The following is an 18,000-nucleotide window of genomic DNA, read 5'->3' as shown; positions in this document are numbered from 1 at the left end:
CCATTGGGCTAGATCTCAGGGAGGGGCCTTGGGGCCTGGGCAGTGACGGAGCACTGTCCTCTAGGCCCAGAGCCTTGGTGATGTCATCCCCGGAGTCCTTGGGAGTGTGAGTAGGTTTTTACTGACCAGGCAGGGGATTGAGTCACGGCCCATTGTGTGAAAAACCAACACCCACCTAAGTTCTCTCCTGAATCAGCGGCCAGGAGGACCGCATCGATTGGCCTGTGCAACCTCATGCCTGTGGTGTGAGGCCCTGTGTCCCAGGCAGGTTGGGCTGGTGCTCTGACGCCCTGCCCAGCACTCTCTGACCTGCACCTGATGGCCAGTCCCTGCCTCCTTGACCTTTGACCGTCCTGCCCACACTGCCAGCAGCTGGCTGGACCCTGGGGCCGGGGTGCCTCTCAGGACCCCCCTCAGGATCCCTACAGGGAGCCCTCCCCTTCGAGGCCTCTGATTGGCTGCCCTCCCTGCACACCTGTGCCCGAAGAGCCGTGGCCCCACACCTCGGAGCCACCTGCCCCACCCCAGGGACGTGTTCTGCTGCCCCCCACCTCGCATTCTCTTTTCCTTGCCCTGTACATTCTCTACCCTCTCAGATAATCATATTTGACCTTTGACTATGCTTGCAAAGGTCAGTGCCCTCTGGGTAGAAATCTAGGCATCCTCTGCACTGTGCCTTTTGATGGAGAACTTGGCTTTGGTCAGTTTAGAGAAATCAGAAATGCTGTTTTACGGTCAGTGTCGGGGGCACAAACTGGGCTAGAGAACAGCTGGTTTTCCCTGCCAGTCACCATTTATCCGTGACGGGGGGCTGTTTGAAAATCGCTCTCAGAGCCCTTGCTGTGAAAGCCATCCCTGGCCCGTCCTCTTTGTGGCTGGAATCGTCACGTGGACCCTACAACCCTGTTAGGACACGGGGTGTCTGGTGTGAGCATTCACAAGGCGGCGGGCAGAGGGGGGCCGTGGCGTCCTGTCGGTGTGGCTCTGGGCCCATCCCTCAGCCTCTCTGAGCCTGTGCTTCCCTCCGAAACGGGACAAAGCCCAGCAATTGTTCCCAGCTCTGGATTCAGACACCTTAGTGGCTGTTACAAGATGAAACAAGGTGGTGTGAAGCTCTGTCCCCGCCTTTCACGCTTTGCTCTCAGAATCACCTTTTCCGCATGCCACGTGAGAGAGGATCCCCCAGGAGCATCCCGGTGCTCCGAACGGTGGCCTCGCCACATCATTGTCTGTCCTCCGTGAACAAAAGAGCGCGTTCCCCGAATCCACTCGGAATAAGCTTTGGGATTAAACCCAGCTGCATGCTCAGTTCCTGAAATTCCATCCGCGTGTGTGAGAGCAGTGGGAATGAGTCGGTGGAAACTGTGGCAGGGCAGGGATGAGTCACCGAAGGGGACTCTGGGTCAGTGCGTGGCGGGGGCCCCTGGCCAGGCCGGCGGAACAGGCACACTGAGCTGTCACTGCCCATAGAGCCTGCCATGGGGGCCCGGGTTTACTCAGGTCTGCATCCTGAAGCCTTCTGGGTCCCAGAACAAATGCCAGTGACCAGGCGCTGCATGACAGGCTGCGTGGCAGCAGGGGCCAGCTTTCTGAGCAGAGGCCCAGATTTACCCTGGAACTTAGGTGTTCATCACAGAGGATCTGCAGAGGGCTGGCCGCCCCAGGCTCTCTTGGCTGCATGGACAACCCTCGGGGGGTGGGGGTACGCAAGCAAGGGCGTGGAAGCTGCATAGAGCCATGGTGTTTAAGAGCAAATTTGGACTCTGTCCTGAATTCAAATCCTGCCCATTTGCTACATCCCTCTGGTTTGGGCAGTGTTCTTAGTATCACTGATCCCCAATTTTCTCAGCAATAATGGAGGGGTAATAACAAGTCTCTCACTGGGGCCTTGTGGGATAAATGAGCTAATAGCTCTAAGTCCTTCATCCCAGAGTCAGGCACACAGAATGCCAGATACTTGTTGGTTATCACGATTATTATCCTTGATCCTGCATCCACTGCTTTGGCAGGCCTTTTTGCCTTTCTGAGCCCGTCTCCGTCTTTGTAAATTGGTACCAATAGTGGCCAGCCACGTGACTGCCACTCTGTGGCCCTGACTGTGGCCCTCCCTCTGGCTAGGTCCTAACAGGATGCTTACAGTGCCCAGATCACCAAACGGCGAGCTGAGTTGGAGTGTTGGCGCATTCCCAGAGAATGTGGGATTGAGGCAGGGGACTGCCCCCGCCTGGTCCTTATGGTGTCTGCCCCTTACAGGTGGCCCCTCACCCCACCCTCCGGCTTCAGCTCTGCAGCATCCTGGGAGGGGAAGGGATGGGGAGGGAGGGGCCTGTGCTCACTGAGCCTTCAGCAGACAGGGTTTTGAGCCCCGGTGGGCAGTCAGCGTCCGGCGATACCCAGCTCCTGCTGCCCTTCGTCCCTCCAGTGTAGTGGAGAAGGTGGGGACACCCCGGCCTCTGAACACCTGCCTTCCTGATGAGTCCCCACTACCTTCTAAGAGGAAGGCACAGGCGGAGAGGAGGAGGCTGGGTGAGCTCCCCCCGCCGTGCAGCCGCAGCACACAGCACGAGGGGGAGCCCCACTTCTACTCAGTGGCCCCCTATGTCACCTCCCTCACAGGTCAGGGGTGCCCCGAGGACTCAAGGCCAAGCCTAGCACAGTGTAGGCCCTTTATTATGGCAGCCCTGTTGGTGCCCTTCTCTTCCCTTTAGGCTACATCATGTTTCCAGCACTTTCTGCACACAGCACACGTACTGACCACGCTTCTACCCCCATTTTTTCCTGAACTTTCCCCCTCAGGCTCTGGTTAAGCTCTCCCCTTGTGATCTGGAGGAAGCCTACCAGTCTCGCCAGCCTCCTGCTAGCATGTGGGTCTTGCACACCTCTGGCTCTTGACCCAGGTTCCCTCTGAACACGTGATGTGACCCGACTTGGCTTTATTCTGTGCCCTGGCTTGGCTCGTCTGTTGTCAAGGCAAAAATATCCTGTCCCTTCCCACTGTCATTTGTGACAACAGGATGCTGGAAACCGGGGCAGTTTGGCTGTGCTCTCTCTCCCCTCCAGCAGACCAGCAGCACCCGAGCCGCAGAGGGCCTCGTCCTCCTGCTCAACCCTGTCACCGACGCCTCAGAATAGCCCAGACACACTCCTGGAGGCCCAGCCTCCTGCCACCTGCAGCCGCGCCCCAGGGCTGCTGCTTGGACTTGGAAATGGAAACTTTTTTTTTTTTTTTTTTTAAGCCCTGAGTTCTTTTTCTTTCTTCTTCTTTATTTGGGGGGGATGGAGGGAGGGTTTACGGGGGGTACCGTTGGCGGGCGGTCGGTCTTTATGTGTCAATGCATTCTTCTGTACTTCACTTCCTTCCTCTTCCTTCCTTCCTTCCTTCCTTCCTTCCTTCTTTCTTATTTTTCTTTCTTTCTTTCTTTCTTTCTTTCTTTCTTTCTTTCTTCTCTTCCAAATAGTTTGGAAAATACATAATCCCCTTTATAATACTATGTCCGTTCAACCAATCCAAGAAGGACAAACAAACTTGCCAAGGATGCTGGTGCTCCTCCGGAGAGGCATGCGTACCACCATGCTCACTCGCACAACCTTCCTTCCCAGTCCGTGGCCTCCTGCAGCTGCCCCCCCACCCCCGTGGGTGCTGCCCCTCTCTACCCTCCCTGGTCAGGGGCACCTGCTGGAAGCTCAGAGATAGTCATGCCCTCCCTCGACCTGAACCCTCGCTGGCTCTTGTCTCCAGAGGCCAGCCCCGCCTCCTGGACGTGGCTCTGAAGGCTCTGATCTGGCCCTTGCACCCCAACCCCTGTCCAGAGTCCTCTGGTCACCATCTCCCTGTTCCCATGCTCCAGCCTCACCCCCCCACCCCCCCAGTGCAGGAGCCTTCCACTTATCCCACCTGCTCCAGGCCAGGTGACAGGCAGGCCCTCCTTGGCTGTTTCTCAAAGCTCACGTGGTGTTCCCCCACCCCCCAACCCAGGGCTGTACCTCTGCCCCTGGCTTCCACCGGGGAAGTCCACGAGGCTCCCAGTAAACTCAGTTGAGGGATGCTTACAAGGACCAGCAGTCCTGCTCCTTAAATCAATTGTGGATGGGCTTGGCTTTTCTCCTGCCCATTTGATTTTTAGCTGAAAATTTTCCACCCTGTGGAACAAAATAGGCTCTCCTTCCTCCTGGCTGTGAGAAGGCGTAGAGCAGAAATCCTCCCCCCCCCCCCCAAGCTCTGGGGACCCAGAGGGAGCTACAGATGGAATTTAGGGGTGAAGACCTTAGTCTTACTGCTGAGAACCTCTACCTGTGAGCAGTTCCTGCCGTCATGCTGGGGGCAGAACCAAAGCAAAGCCCCCTCTCGCATGACCAGCTCGGGTAACGTTGTCACATACGCTTTTATGCTGCATTGCAGTTGGAGATACCTTGAAATGTTGTCCCTCCCCATCACTACTTCAAAATTAGGGTAGTAATAAACCCCACTCTTAGCTCTTTTGATTTAATGCGTTAATAAAAAAGCGTGTGCGCACGCGTGCATGTGTATCTCATTAATTTAGTCTTTTGATAACTATGGGTTTTTAAAAAGATTTTATTTATTTATTTAGAGAGCGAGCTGGGGGCGGGCGGGGAAGGGGCAGAGCAGGAGGGAGACAGAGAATCCCAAGCAAGCTCCCCTCTGAGCTTGGAGCACGACCCAGGGCTCGATCCCAGGACCCTGCGATCACGACCTGAGCCGAGACCAAGAGTGGGATGCTCAACCAGCCAAGGCACCCTGGCCTCCCGATAACTGTGTTTTAATATGATTGATTTCCTTTGTAATTCTTTGCATTTTATGGTTGGCATTTCAAGCCTCTGCTCAGAGAAGGAGTCCACAGAAGTGCAAGAGCGGTCCCACATCCCTCAAAACCCGCACCCTGGCCTGCAGCTCATCCACCTGCTGCCCACGCATGCGTTCAGTGTGCAGCCTTTCTCCCGGGGCCTCTGCAGGCAGGCCTGGCTGGGAGCACGTGCTTCATCCCTGTGCAGGACTCTGAATGGGAACAAAACGGTTGGCAAAACAGGCCAAGAGGCCCCAGGGTCTTGAACGCCACCTGCAAGCTCACAGGCCTTGAGCATTTCCAGCCAGAAGGGCCCTCCCAGGCCTCCCTGCTGTTGTGATTAAGGCTGTCCCCACCATCAGAGGCACGGGGAGACTCCTTTCTGCCCCTCCCATTCCTTTTGCTTTGTAAAGTTACGTAAAAGCCTGAGCTTTTGGAAGCCAATCAAGTCCCAAGCTAGACAAGAGATTAAAGACACAATGAGCCAATTTAAACGCCCGCGCATCCTAATGTGCTTTACAAACGAAGCTTTCAAAGACAGGGAGTGGCTTCAGGGAACATATTAAACTGTTAGAAAAAAAAAAAATCAAAACAGCTCTGAAAGGAAAACAGGACGGGCCACTGAGCTCTGAACTGCAGGCCCAGATCCCACCCCCGCGCGTGGATAGCATCCTCCAGCCTGGAAGGCCTAGCTCGGCGCCCACCTGGCGGGGGTGCTCAGAATCTCAGTTTCTCAATCAATGCTTGTTGAGCGACCAGCTGCTGAACCAGAAGGAAGGGCCGGCACACAGTTCAACCATGTGAAGAAACTGGGTTTGTTTGTTGTTGCTTTTAATTTTTCTTTGTAAAGTGATGCTTGCTCTCTAGAAAACTCACAAAGCGTCTGTGGAAAAACAAGGAAACAAAACCCCCCCCAGCTGCACGTTTCCACCATCCACAGGCGAATCGCCTTTGACCAACTGGCCTCCAAGGACACTCTGCCAGGAAAAGAGAGGCCTGAGGTCACATGGGCCCCGGCTCGAGCCACTTCAGCCCACACCCCCCCTCTGCTCTAGTTAAGTCACGGGGACTCGTCCTGGCAGGACTGCCCCAGCTCTTCCCATGAGCGCAGTTGCTTGTGGTTTTGTTTGCTTTTATTAGTTGTAGAGTCGTACCTACTAAATACACAGTTTTGCCTAGTTTTTGGGTATCATGTCGTAAGAATTCCCCATCATCGATTCATTTTCAATGTATTTTTGTGGGCCGCTTGATATCCTGAAATGCAGTGTGCCTTCCTTTCCTTACCTAATCCCCCCACTGTTGGGCATTTGCGTATTTCTCGTTTTGTTCTGTTTTCCATGGTGCACTAAACTTTATACCAATTCCGGGCTGTTTCAACATCTGCAGAGCGCTTCCTCTGTGCTAGGCGTTGTGGGAGGTTGGGGATAAGCTACACACAATCCCTTCACCCAAGATGCGGATATAAATAACTTTAATCCAAAGCAGGTTAGCAGGTTATAGTTGCCATAAGCAGACAGCTAGAACTGGAGTACAGAATGGTTTTGCCTGGGCTTCATGGGACTCTAAGAAAGTTAAGTGCGAAAATCTGAGCTTCTGTGTCTGCAGCTAAAAGGTGAGGGTCAGGGAGCAGAGGGCAGCGTCGTGGAGGGCTGGTTTACCTGGTGGCGGGGGGGGGGGGGGGGGGGGGGTGGGCAGTCCATGCTGGCAGGCAGGTGGCCCCTAATACGCCAGAGCAGGTGGGGCTCATCTCAAGTGTAAGGTCAGTTGATTGTCCGTGGCTGCCACAAGCCAGGTGGTGTGTGGCTCGGTGGAAAAACACCAGTGATGGTCTGCGGTGGACCCAAGCTGGTGGCAAACTAGCAACAAGACACCTGGCTACATGGTTGGCCCTGACCCTGGGACCTTTATATTCCGGTGAGTTTCCGGGGCCGGCGTCAGCTTGGCCGATGCCAAAAATCATTTCTTAGGTTAAGGCTTCTGGGTCCATGCAGATCGTGATTCATTATGTCGTGGCCATCTCAGACCACATGTGTTTGGGGATTCTCTTTTGGAGGGGCGCCAACCCGCAGAGACCGGAGAGGGTTGGCCCTGAGTCCCAAGGTAGGGTGAGGGGGCCAGGGAAGCTGAGAGGCCCGAGAGAATCTCGCCAGCCCAGTGCCCTGAGCCCCCCTCTCCCTGCTTGGCCACAGCAGAGGCCTGCTTTCCTCCCTGGTCCTTTGGCCTTTTGACACACACAATTGCCGCCGTGCATCCTCCCCAGCTGTGCAGCTGTCCCCAGCATCAGTCCCCCAGCCCCGCTGCCTTACCCCTGCCCCGGCCGGCCTGATCTCATGTGGTCTTGTCTTTAGCCCCTGCAGGTGCCATGACTCAGCTGGCCCAGGAGAGCTTCGACAGGAGCGTGGAGGACGCCTGGGAGTGGATGAGGGCCGTGCAGGATCGGCTGCAGGTCAACGACAACACCCAGGGGCCCCGGGCGGCCCTGGAGGCCAGGCTGCGGGAGACCGAGGTAGGCAGAGGCCGTGGCCTCCGTAGCCCCATGGCCTTGGCCACGTCCCTCCCTCTCGGGCCCCACCTTCCTGGACTGTTAAATGGCAGGGTGGACTTGACTCTTGCAAACTTTGATGTGTTTGAATCATCCGGGGATTTGGGTTTGAGGACGGGTTCTGATGCAGAAGGTCACAGTGGATGCCACCCACGGCATTGCTAACCTGCTCCGGGTGAGGTGTCACTATTGGTCCTGGGACCGCACGCTGCCAGGTGCCCTCTGGTTTTCCTGTCCTGGCAGAGGCACCGTGCGGCCAGGTGGGCCCCCAGCCAGCCCAGGTGGGCCAGGCCTGGTGCCCTGCAGCTCCCCTGCTACCCTGGGCCTTAGGTCCCTGCCAGGTCTCGGTGGGCCCAGATCAGGCCTTCAGGAAGGTGCGGAAGGAGCTCTATCCAGTTGGAAGTGACCCCCCAGCTTCCCCAAGCAGGGCTCAGAGCCTGTGGGTCTACACCTGTCGGAAGTGCTGGTGCCCAGTGCCTGGCCTGGCATTATGGTGCCCCCATCCAACGGCATCTGCTTCAGGCTTGGGGCCAAGGGGAAGAATGAATGAATGAATGAATGAATCAGAGACCTAGGTCATAGTGTCCATGCCGATGCTAAAGTGCTCTGTGGCCTTTGGCAAGTCCCCGTCCCTCTCTGGGCCTCACTTTCCGATCTATAAGCAAAGCCATGACGTAGGCGTCTCTTGGGTCACATCCACTGGGCTATTGCACAATTCTAACTTGTCACATCACCATGGTCACTTTTGAGGGGGGCTAACCTTTTCCTACACAAACTGGTCTCCTGACCAGGCTAGAAATGGGGCTGACCCCACACTGTGTGCTTTCTTTCTTTTGTGCCTCTTACAGAAAATATCTAGTGCTCTTTTTAAGAAATGGACAGTCAAAATTAAGACATTTATATCACGTTGCTAGGGCTCATCATTTGAGGTTCAACACAGCATCGTGAAGGAGGAGCCATTGTCCGTGTTTTCCCATATGGGGAAAATGGGTCTCAGGTCATGTGACTTGTCGAAGGTGGAAAGGTCTCTGGATGGGATATTCCATCCTGGAATTTGAATCTTCTGAGTCCTTGTCAGATGAGCTTTCTGCTTCCCTGCAGTGTCATGTGCTTCTCAGATGATCAGAGACGGGGTATTCACAATAAAACCATGCCTGGCAGGGCAGAGAGCAGGGCATTCTAGTTTCTTGGGTGTTCTGTTTGATAGAACAGCTCACTGGACTTGAGAGAGGACAGACTTTGGAGTCTGGACATCTTGGGTTCAACTCCCAGCTCTGCTTCTTGCTGGCCTCATTTTGCTTCCTTTCTAGAAAGGGGTAGGGCTAAGGATCTCAGAATGGTGCTTCTCATGCCTTCACTGGCCTGGCTCTGGTGGACCAGAGACCTGTCACTTTGAGTCACATTTTTTCACTAGCTTCCCCTGTGTCAGGTGTCAAACTGTGGCCGTGGGACCACCGGGTGATGGATTCATCCCTGGTCCCTGCCCTCAGGTTGCTCCCGACGCAGCCCCTTGCCACACACCTTAATTAAATACAGCCCTGCTCTTCCTGCGAGGTAGGCGTGGAGGGGCCTGCCTCTCTCCATGGCTTACGTTGCCTGCCTCCTGGTGTAGCGCCATCTGAGCCCTCGCCATCCTGGGCCACGTGTCCTTCTATGACAACCAAGACCAGGTGCTTGATGGGCCTGGTAAACGCCCCCCCCCCCCCCCGCCTCCACCAAGTGACCATCATGGCAGAAAGATGGGAACACTTTTACGTCATGGTCATAGGCTTCCCAGTTGGACAGTGAAGTGAGCAGAGAACCCAGGGCTCTTGAAAAGCCCCAGTGAGGTCACGTCCTCCAGCCTGGGTGATCAAGGGAGGCCTCTGGGGACAAGTGACTTTGCTATTGAAGCTCATAGAGGAGGTAATCAGCTTGGGGGATGCAGGGGTGAGGGGGGTGAGGAGGGAGCTCCAGGCAGGGACAATAGTGTAGGAAAGGCCCAGAGGTGGGCACAGTCTGTAGCACATGCTCAGAACCTCAACAAGGCTATAGGGGAGCACCAGCCATCAGGCGGAAGCAGGGGACAGGGCCAGAGGGGTGGTCAGGGCTCAGAGGGTGACAGCTTGGAACAGCGAGCCCGGGCGCTTGGACGTCTCTTCTGCAACAGGGGGATGGTGGATTGGAAACTTGGATGGTCAGGGATTGAAGGGACGGGCGAGCCTGGAGTGGGGAGAGGAGTTGGCAACCCAAAGCCCCTTCCCTCGTCAGACTTGGCCTTTGTCACCATCAGCACTGTTATTGTCACCAGCAGGCATTTATCAAATAATGAGTCCTCCCGGATCACTGGGAGCGGGGACCTGACACTCATTCAACACCTGCTCTGTGCTTGGGGCTGCGCTAATCGCTTTCCTGTTTAATTTTACGAAAGCCTGGTGAATGTGGTTTTATTGTCCCTAATTTTCAATAATAAAATGCGGTTCTGAGACACAGCGATGAGCCAAAACTCAAGAAATTGATCTTGGGGGCACTTGAATGGCTCAGTGATGGAGCATCTGCCTTTGGCTCAGGGCGTGATCCCCGGGTCCTGGGATCGAGTCCCACATCGGGCTCCCCTCTGCCCGTGTCTCTGCCTCTCTCTCTGGGTCTCTCGTGAATAAATATATAAAAATCTTAAAAAAAAAGAAAGGAAAAGAAATTGATCTTGTCAGGGCCTGAACCCAGGGCTGAGTCTGGAGCGTCACTGGCCATCCCTGTGTGGGCACCTGGAGCAGGGAGGCAGGTGAGGGGCGCCTTACTCAGGGGCTCACCGCATAGAAGGGGACAGGTATGCACATAATCCACGCCACACGAGGGTCCCATGATGTCATTGATGTTATTCCCCTCCTCTAAAGCCTTCCATGGCTCCCCATTGCCCACCAAGGAGAAAAACCAAACTCCACCTGGCATCAGAGTCTCCCACTGTCTACACGACTCTGCTGGCCTCGGCTTCTCCAGCCATCCCGCCTGCCGAGGGCACATCCTCTCCTGTTAGCAGAGAGCCTCGAGGTCCTCTCAGCAAGCCTCTGGCCTGTGCCGTTGCCTCTACTTGGAATGCCCGTTCGCGTGGGTGTGGCCGTGCTTGTGAAATGAAGCGCTCCTAGCCCCAGCCCCATCTCCTGATGTCTGTCCTGGAACACCGCAGCCCTGCGCGAGTACTTGGTGTCTCGGGAACTAATCCCTTTGGGCCTCACACTCTTACCCTGGCAGCTCATTGCCCTGGGTGTGGGTCAGGCATAAGCCAAGGCGAGGGTGGTCCTTAGGACTTGGAACCTAGGCGGAGGGGTCACATCTTGGGTGCTCCCACGCAGGCTCTCCCACGGGGCTCAGGCGTGCTGTTTTCTGGGCTTTGACATGTCAAAACCAATTTCGCAATAAGAAAGAAAACATTTGGGCAGCCCGGGTGGCTCAGTGGTTTAGCGCCACCTTCAGCCCAGGGCCTGATCCTGGGGACCCGGGATTGAGTCCCGCATCGGGCTCCCTGCAGGGAGCCTGCTTCTCCCTCTGCCTGTGTCTCTGCCTCTCTCTGTGTCTCTCATGAATAAATAAATTTAAAAATCTTTAAAAAAAGAAAAAAAAAAAACATTTCGCTCAGGCCCTCTGGTGAAGGGAGCAACTGGTGACTTTCCTACCTCCCCAGTCCATGGGACCTCTCTCTGGGGCCTGGTGGGGGGCACCCCAGCGGCTCAGTGATGTGCACTCCTGGTAATTGTCTGCCTCAGTGCCAGGATGTGAGTTCCAATCCAGCTCTGATGCCTCATAGCCACGGGGCCAGGAGCACATCCCATGCCGTCCTGCCCTCCCTGCCTTCTGCACGAGGAGTGTTGGCAGCTCTAGGACCCTCATGGTGGTGGAAGCCTTCTGCAAAGGGAGACTGGAGAGAGTGTTGCTCCTGGGAAATAGGACTGGCCAGCTGGGGTTCGAATCCCCACTGTGGCCGTGGCACCTCGGGAGCCTCAGCTTGTTGGGGTGGAGGTGGGGGTGCTGGTTGTCACCTTGCAGGAGGGAGGGACCCTGGAGGCGAATGACTTACTGGTGCCTTTGGCAAAGTGCAGGCACCCTGGCAGAGCCAGCCCCATGGGTGAGGTGGTTTCGATGCCAGGATCACATGTGTGCCGACCCTCCCTGCCCATGCCCAGCCTCCAGGAGCTGGTCCCCCGAGTCCCAGCGTCCTGTCTCTCTGCCCACTGGTTCCCAGCCTCCGTGGCCCTGCACTCGGGGCCTAGCCTCAGCCGGGCTGCTTCCTAGCTGCCTTCCAGGCTCCTGTGTGGTCCGATACAGGCTGCATTTCCCAGAACTTGGCTTCCAGATGTTGGACACACTGTGCCTGAACACATCGTGGTTCTCTGCCTCTGCTCAAGCCCCCATCACAGATGCTTGCGTGTCACTAAGACTCGGTGCCAATGCCACCTATGCACGGAGCCTCCTTGGGTTTCCCCACATCCCTCATTGGAGCTCCGATCATTATTTTGTGGTATCTGTGGCTCATTGACAGTCATCTGTGCTCTCAGCCACAGCCTGCAAGCATCAGGCCTTATTTGTTCATCTGGGACCCCAGTGCCCAACACAGTACCCAGCAGAGTATGGAGAATAGTACCCAGTATAGCACCTAGCGCCGTGCCCAGCACAGTTCTTAACTTGATACCCCATGTAGTACAAAGCATAGGACCCAGCACAGCGCTCAACTCAATGCCAAGCGTAGTACTCAACACAGTGCCCAGCACATGCCCAGCATAATATCCAGCACAGTACCCAACTCAGTATCCAGCACAGTACTGCACATAGTGCCCCGCATAGTACTCAGTATAGTACTGAGCATAGTACCCAGCACAGCGCCTGCCTGGTCTTGGCTGCATTGAGGACAAGCCCTGACTAACCTCGTTCCTCCAGCTTTCCTTATCTATTTGTTCTTCTCTCCTCTGAGGCCTTCTCTCCTCCAACCCCCACCAGTCTGGTCCTCACTGCTCCTTCCAATCAGGGTCATTCTGTGGCTGCAGTTCAAGTACCCCTTCCCAGCGGGCCAGTCCCTCCTGCCACACACTCCTGGATCTTGCTGCTAATCAGCTAGAAAAGAGCCTCCCACCAACCGAAGAGCATGATCACAACCGTAGTGAAGAAAGGCAGAATCTGCTTCTTAGAAGCTTAGGCCCGGCCTCTGGCCTCCTGGTCCCGGGCCCACAGCAAATATCCCGTTGGTTGATGTTTCAGCTTGCGGGCAGATGTGTCAGCTTCGGGCCAGATGGGGCTTGGTGTTCCGCCTGCTTTGGGCCTGGCCGGCTCTTCTCTCTTGGGCAGGGAAGCCGCAGAGCACTCCCTGCCAAGGGCAGGGGACCTTGGGGTCCAGCCTACGCCCCTCTGAGCAGGGAGTCAGAAACGCAAAGGGCCAGAGGCCTAGGGGAGGTCACACAGGATGTGGGAAAGGGGGGCTCTTGTCCTCATGGGGACTTTCCAGGCCCCGCTGGCTCTGTCTCTGGGGCTGACGGAGAGACAGAACTTAGCTTCTTCCCCCACGGCTGTTGGCTCCCTGGTTTATGGAGCTGGATTCTGCTGGGGCCTCATCTGGGCAGCAGGGATAGAAGAGGCCGCTCCAACCTCCACAGAGAACTGGCCTGCAAAGCTCCAGGCTTCTGTGGCTTCCCAGCACCCCTGTTTGTAAAACTGCAGTTCCCATGGCACCCCTCCTGCGAGTTCAGGGTGTGGGCATTATGTCTACTCCTCAACGCTGAGAGTCAGAAATACCAGGTCCTTAAATTAAATCCCAGGGGATGGCAAGTAATTCATTCTGAGCTCACTGTGGGACCCCTGCTCCTGAGTGGTGTGAAGTTCTGTGCAGGGGGTGAGTAATCTCACTCGGCCCAGAACATTCCGCAGTGGCCCTCAGATCTTTAGTCCACACTAACCACTATAGTATCTTTGTCGCCTACGTTGCAGCCTGCTGCTGAGCAGGACTTGGCAATTCTGTTGGGTTCTTGCTGCAGCCATGATCCTCTGGCGTCCTTCTGCGTCCTGACGCTTGGCCGGGATCAACAAGCCAACAGAACCTCTTTCCCCCTCTTGGGGTAGCTCCCTGCTCCCCATTTTCCCTGCCTGCCAACACCCCGCCCCCCGACACACCTAGACCACAGAGGCAGCCTGTGGAAGGAGCTTGTTTAATGCCACTCTTTGATGGCACAGGTAGGAGGCGAAATGCCTCTATCATCATCATCATGGTAGGCCATTCTCATAGGAAGTAACAAAAAGGATTGACACCATTGCCCCTTTGCACATGTTGGAAAAGGATCTACATCATAGCTCAGCCTTTTACAAAGTATACTAACTAACACATCAATGTTTTAAGTAACTATTTTTTTAAAAAATATTTAATTTATTTATTCATGAGAGACACAGAGAGAGAAAGGCAGAGTCATAGGCAGAGGGAGAAGCAGGCTCCCTGTAGGGAACCTGATGCGGGACTTGATCCCAGGACCCTGGGATCATGCCCTGAGCCCAAGGCAGATGCTCAACCCCTGAGCCACTCAGGTGTCCCAGTAACTGTATTTTAAAAAATTAATGGTATAACCCTATGACGTAGACAAAGTGGGAATTGTTATCATTATCTCATGGTGCCAAAGGGAGACCCAGAGTGACCCAGGGGCCTGCTGGGGGCACACAGCTATCAGTGAAGCAGCATCTGGCTCCCCCAACCTGGCCCCGGCCCAATGCCATCCACAGAGAAGAGTCAGAGACAGCCAGCCCACTGGGACTTCATTCTGAGAAGGCTGGCTGCCAGGCCGAGGGAGACAGGCTGGGCAACAGAGCTTGAGCTATCAGCAAATTGCTGTTCAGTAAAGAGGGATCAAGGGTGGGAAAAGACAGTACTAGCAGTGAACAGTCAGTAGCTGACAGTGGAGCGTGGGCCAGGCAATGTGCCCAGGGCTCTCCCAGCATCAGGAAATGTGACCATGACCCTGGGTGGTGTCAGTGTCCTCTTCCCCCATTTCACAGGCCTGGAGCATCTAAGTACCATGAGGAAGGTCTCGCAGGTAGGGGGAAAGGCTCTGGAATTGGAATCCAATTGTACTTTTCACTACAGAGACCATACTTTAGCTGTCCAAAGAAATAAATAATGGCAATAAGGACCAGAGCTGATGTTAATCAGAGGCGTACTACTTGATAGACATTGTGTATTCGTCTGGGCCCTCCAAGAGGCCAATGCCAAGATGAGTTTAAAAGCTCAAGATGTTTTAGTACTGGAAGTCCTGCCCTCAGCATCAGATAGCAAAAAAAACAAAAGGCGTCCAAACTGGCAAAGAAGAAATCAAACTTTTATACTTCGCAGACGACATGATACTCTATGTAGAAAACCCAAAAGCCTCCAGCAAAATAAATTGGTAGATTTTTTGCTATAGGAATTCAGCAAAATCGCAGAATATAAAATCAAAGCACAGAAGTCAATTGCATTTCTATACACTGACCAATAAAGCAGAAGAAAGAGAAATCAAGGAATCGATCCCATTTACAGTTGCACTGAAAGCCATAAGATACCTAGGAATAAAAAGCTTTTGTGCAGCAAAGTTAAACAGTCCACAAAACTAAAAAACAACTTATGGAATGGGAGAAGATATTTGCAAATGTCTTGTCAGGTAGAGGGCTAATGTCCAAAACCTAAGCACAACTCATCAAACTCAACACCCCCCCAAAAACAAAAAATACTGTCAACAAATGGGCAGAAGACATGACCAGACATCTCTCCCAAGAAGACATACACATGGCCAACAGACACATGAAAAAAAAATGCTCCACATCAGTGGGCATCAGGGAAATACAAATCAAAACCACAATGAGATACCACCTCATATCAGTCAGAATGGCTAAAATTAACAAGACAGGGAACAACAGGTGTTGGCGAGGATGTGGACAAAGGGGAACCCTCTTACACTGTTGGTGGGGACGCAAACTGGTGCAGCCACCTGGAAAACAGTGTGGAGGGTCCTCACGAAGTTAAAAATAGAGCTACCCTATGACCCAGCAATTGGTATTTATCCAAGGGACACAATCATAGTGACTTGAAGGAGCTCCTGTACCCCAATGTTTATAGCAGCAAGGTCCACAATAGCCAATAGTTTTTCCATCTATGGAAAGATCCTAGATGTCCACTGACAGATGAATGGATAAAGAAGATGTGGTCTATATATTTGTACACACACACACACACACACACACACACACACACAGAGTGGAATATTACTCAGCCACCAAAAACAATGAAATCTTGCCATTTACAATGACCTGGGTGGAATTAGAGTGTATTATGCTAAGTGAAATAAGTCAATCAGAGAAAGACAAATACCATATGATTTCACTCATATGTGGAATTTAAGAAGCAGAACAGGTGAACAGAAGGGAGGGGAAGGAAAAATCAAATCAGATGAAAACAGAGAAGGGGGCAAACCATAAAGACTCTTAACTCTGGGAAACAAACTGAAGGTTGCTGGAGGGGAGGGAGGTGGGGGATGGGGTAACTGGGTGATGGGCACGAAGGGAGGCACGTGATGGAATGAACACTGTTATATGCAACTGATGAATCACTGATCTCTACCTTTGAAACTAATAATACACTATGTGTTAATTAAATTGAATTTAAATAATTTTTTTTTTTTTTAAAAAAAAGCTCAAGACAGGGCAGCCCGGATGGCTCAGCAGTTTAGAGCTGCCTTCAGTCCAGGGCGTGATCCCGGAGATCCGGGATCGAGTCCCACGTTTGGCTCCCTGCATGGAGCCTGCTTCTCCCTCTGCCTGTGTCTCTGCCTCTCTCTCTGTGTGTGTCTCTATGAATAAATAAATAAAATCTTTAAAAAAAAAAAAAGCTCAAGACATTTGATAGGGAAATGTCTATGAAATAAACCAGGTTGGGAGCTCAATGAGGCTGGGAATGGGGAGATCTGTCCAAAGCAGGTCTGACCCCCCAATCCAGGAGACCGGGAAGTGTCTGTGATTGTGATGTGATTCTAAGGGAGTCTGGCCAGGCCTTGGGGCCTCCGGGACCAGTCACCCATCAGAGGAGCCCAAAGTCCCACAGGCACAGGCCTGCCTTGGCGTTCTTGCCTCGTCACTGGTGGGAGCAGCCGAGGGGCCCTGGCTCAAGCCCACTCCCTGCAGTAGATCCGAGAGGCAGATCCTCACAGCCCCCTACACTGCGACATACACCTCACATTTTGTCATTTCATATTGAAAAAAAAAAATCTGGGAGCTAGGTACTAAGAATGATCCCATTTTACAAATGAGAAAATCGAGTCCAGGACGATGATGAAACTTGCCTGAGTTCACACAGCTGGAAGTGGCCAAGTAGGGAAGGGAAGAGAGTTAGATCATCACACGGCCCTGAGGTGGTCGCTCATCTCCCTGGCTCCCCGCTTCCAGCCTCAAGGCCGTTAGCTAACTGCCCACCGTCACAGGAGAAGGTGCAGGGGCCTTTGATTTGAACCCCAGCTCCTCTGGCCTCAGAGTCCTGGCTCTTTCCATCAAGTCACTGTCTTGCCAAAGCTCTGGCTGCTTGTATTTTGTCTAATTCCTGGAAACTGGTATTTGTGTCCACAACAGAAAATATGCCAGCTGGAGCCGGAGGGGCGCGTGAAGGTGGACCTGGTGCTGCGGGCGGCTGAAGCCCTCCTGGTGTGCTGCCATGAGGACCAGAAGCCCGCGATCCTGGCCCAGCTGAAGGACCTCAAAGCCCAGTGGGAGGAGACGGTCACTTACATGACTCACTGTCACAGGTAGGGTGGCTGGGGACCCTGCCAGGCCTTTGCAGCTGCCGTGGACCCTCCTCGTCCGCCACCACACTGTCCTGGGGCCTCCACCCAAGGGACGTTTCTCCAGGCCTGGGATGGCTGGGAACAGGATGTTCTCTTGGGATTTGGGCCAGCCCCGCCTGCCTCTTTCTAATTATAATCAAGCTTAATGATGATAATGGACAGTGGGAGCCCATCGTGTTTTGCCAACAATGAAGTCTTAGTAGACTTGCCATGTGTTCATCCTCCAGCACGATGGCAGAGTGGCTCTGGCGTGAAAAGGCTCTTGCCTTGCTAGCAATTTAGCCTAGATTCTCTGCCTATACCTGGGGGCCAGGGAGGGAGGGGAGGTTACACAGACCTGAGGTTGCCTCTTGCTCTGCTGGTTATTTGCTGTGTGGTCTTGGGAAAGTTACTTGGCTTCTCTGAGCCTCAGACTCCTCATCTGGACAATGGGTATAATCAAGCGTTCCTTGGCGGCTGTCAGCAAGATGGAAGAGGATAACAAATGTCAAGGGCAAGGCATAGTAGGCCTGCAGCAGACAGGAGCTGCTGACATCCCCTCCATCTTTATAAAACCAGAACGCTGCGTAGCCGGGGTGACTTTGCACGGTGCTGTTTGCGTTTCGAACCCTTTCACTTGGAATTCCAAAGTGGTTTGATGTTGGCTGGAGAGATGAGGCCATCTCCATATAACGGATGGGGAAACTGAGGTGGGCAAGGAGGCAGAGAGATGCAGCAAGCTCTGGGCCCCCAGCTTTCGGCCCTGCTGAGCAGTGACAAGCCCCCAGATACTGCCGCCCAGGTGACTGTGAGGCCCTGAGACGGTGTCATTGTGCCCCTGGCACCGGGGCCAGGTGGGCAGGGGGCT

General features: G+C 54.0%; 1 protein-coding gene across 6 annotated transcripts in view; it reads left to right on the top strand.

Annotated features, from left to right (window-relative positions):
* The window catches only part of SYNE3 (spectrin repeat containing nuclear envelope family member 3), a 106,847-nt gene that overhangs the window by 27,631 nt on the left and 61,216 nt on the right, over nt 1-18,000 (top strand). For all 6 annotated transcript variants that reach the window (XM_038545651.1, XM_038545654.1, XM_038545649.1 and 3 more), the window contains 2 exons: nt 7,151-7,308; nt 16,942-17,114. In XM_038545651.1, the coding sequence (XP_038401579.1) occupies nt 7,165-7,308; nt 16,942-17,114 (317 nt within the window). In that variant the 5' untranslated portion in view covers nt 7,151-7,164. Of the gene's footprint in view, nt 1-7,150; nt 7,309-16,941; nt 17,115-18,000 lie in introns of those variants that run through there.

Source organism: Canis lupus, chromosome 8 (genome assembly GCF_011100685.1).
Source record: "Canis lupus familiaris isolate Mischka breed German Shepherd chromosome 8, alternate assembly UU_Cfam_GSD_1.0, whole genome shotgun sequence".
Taxonomy (NCBI): domain Eukaryota; kingdom Metazoa; phylum Chordata; class Mammalia; order Carnivora; family Canidae; genus Canis; species Canis lupus.
This window is presented reverse-complemented; position numbering and strand designations above follow the sequence as displayed.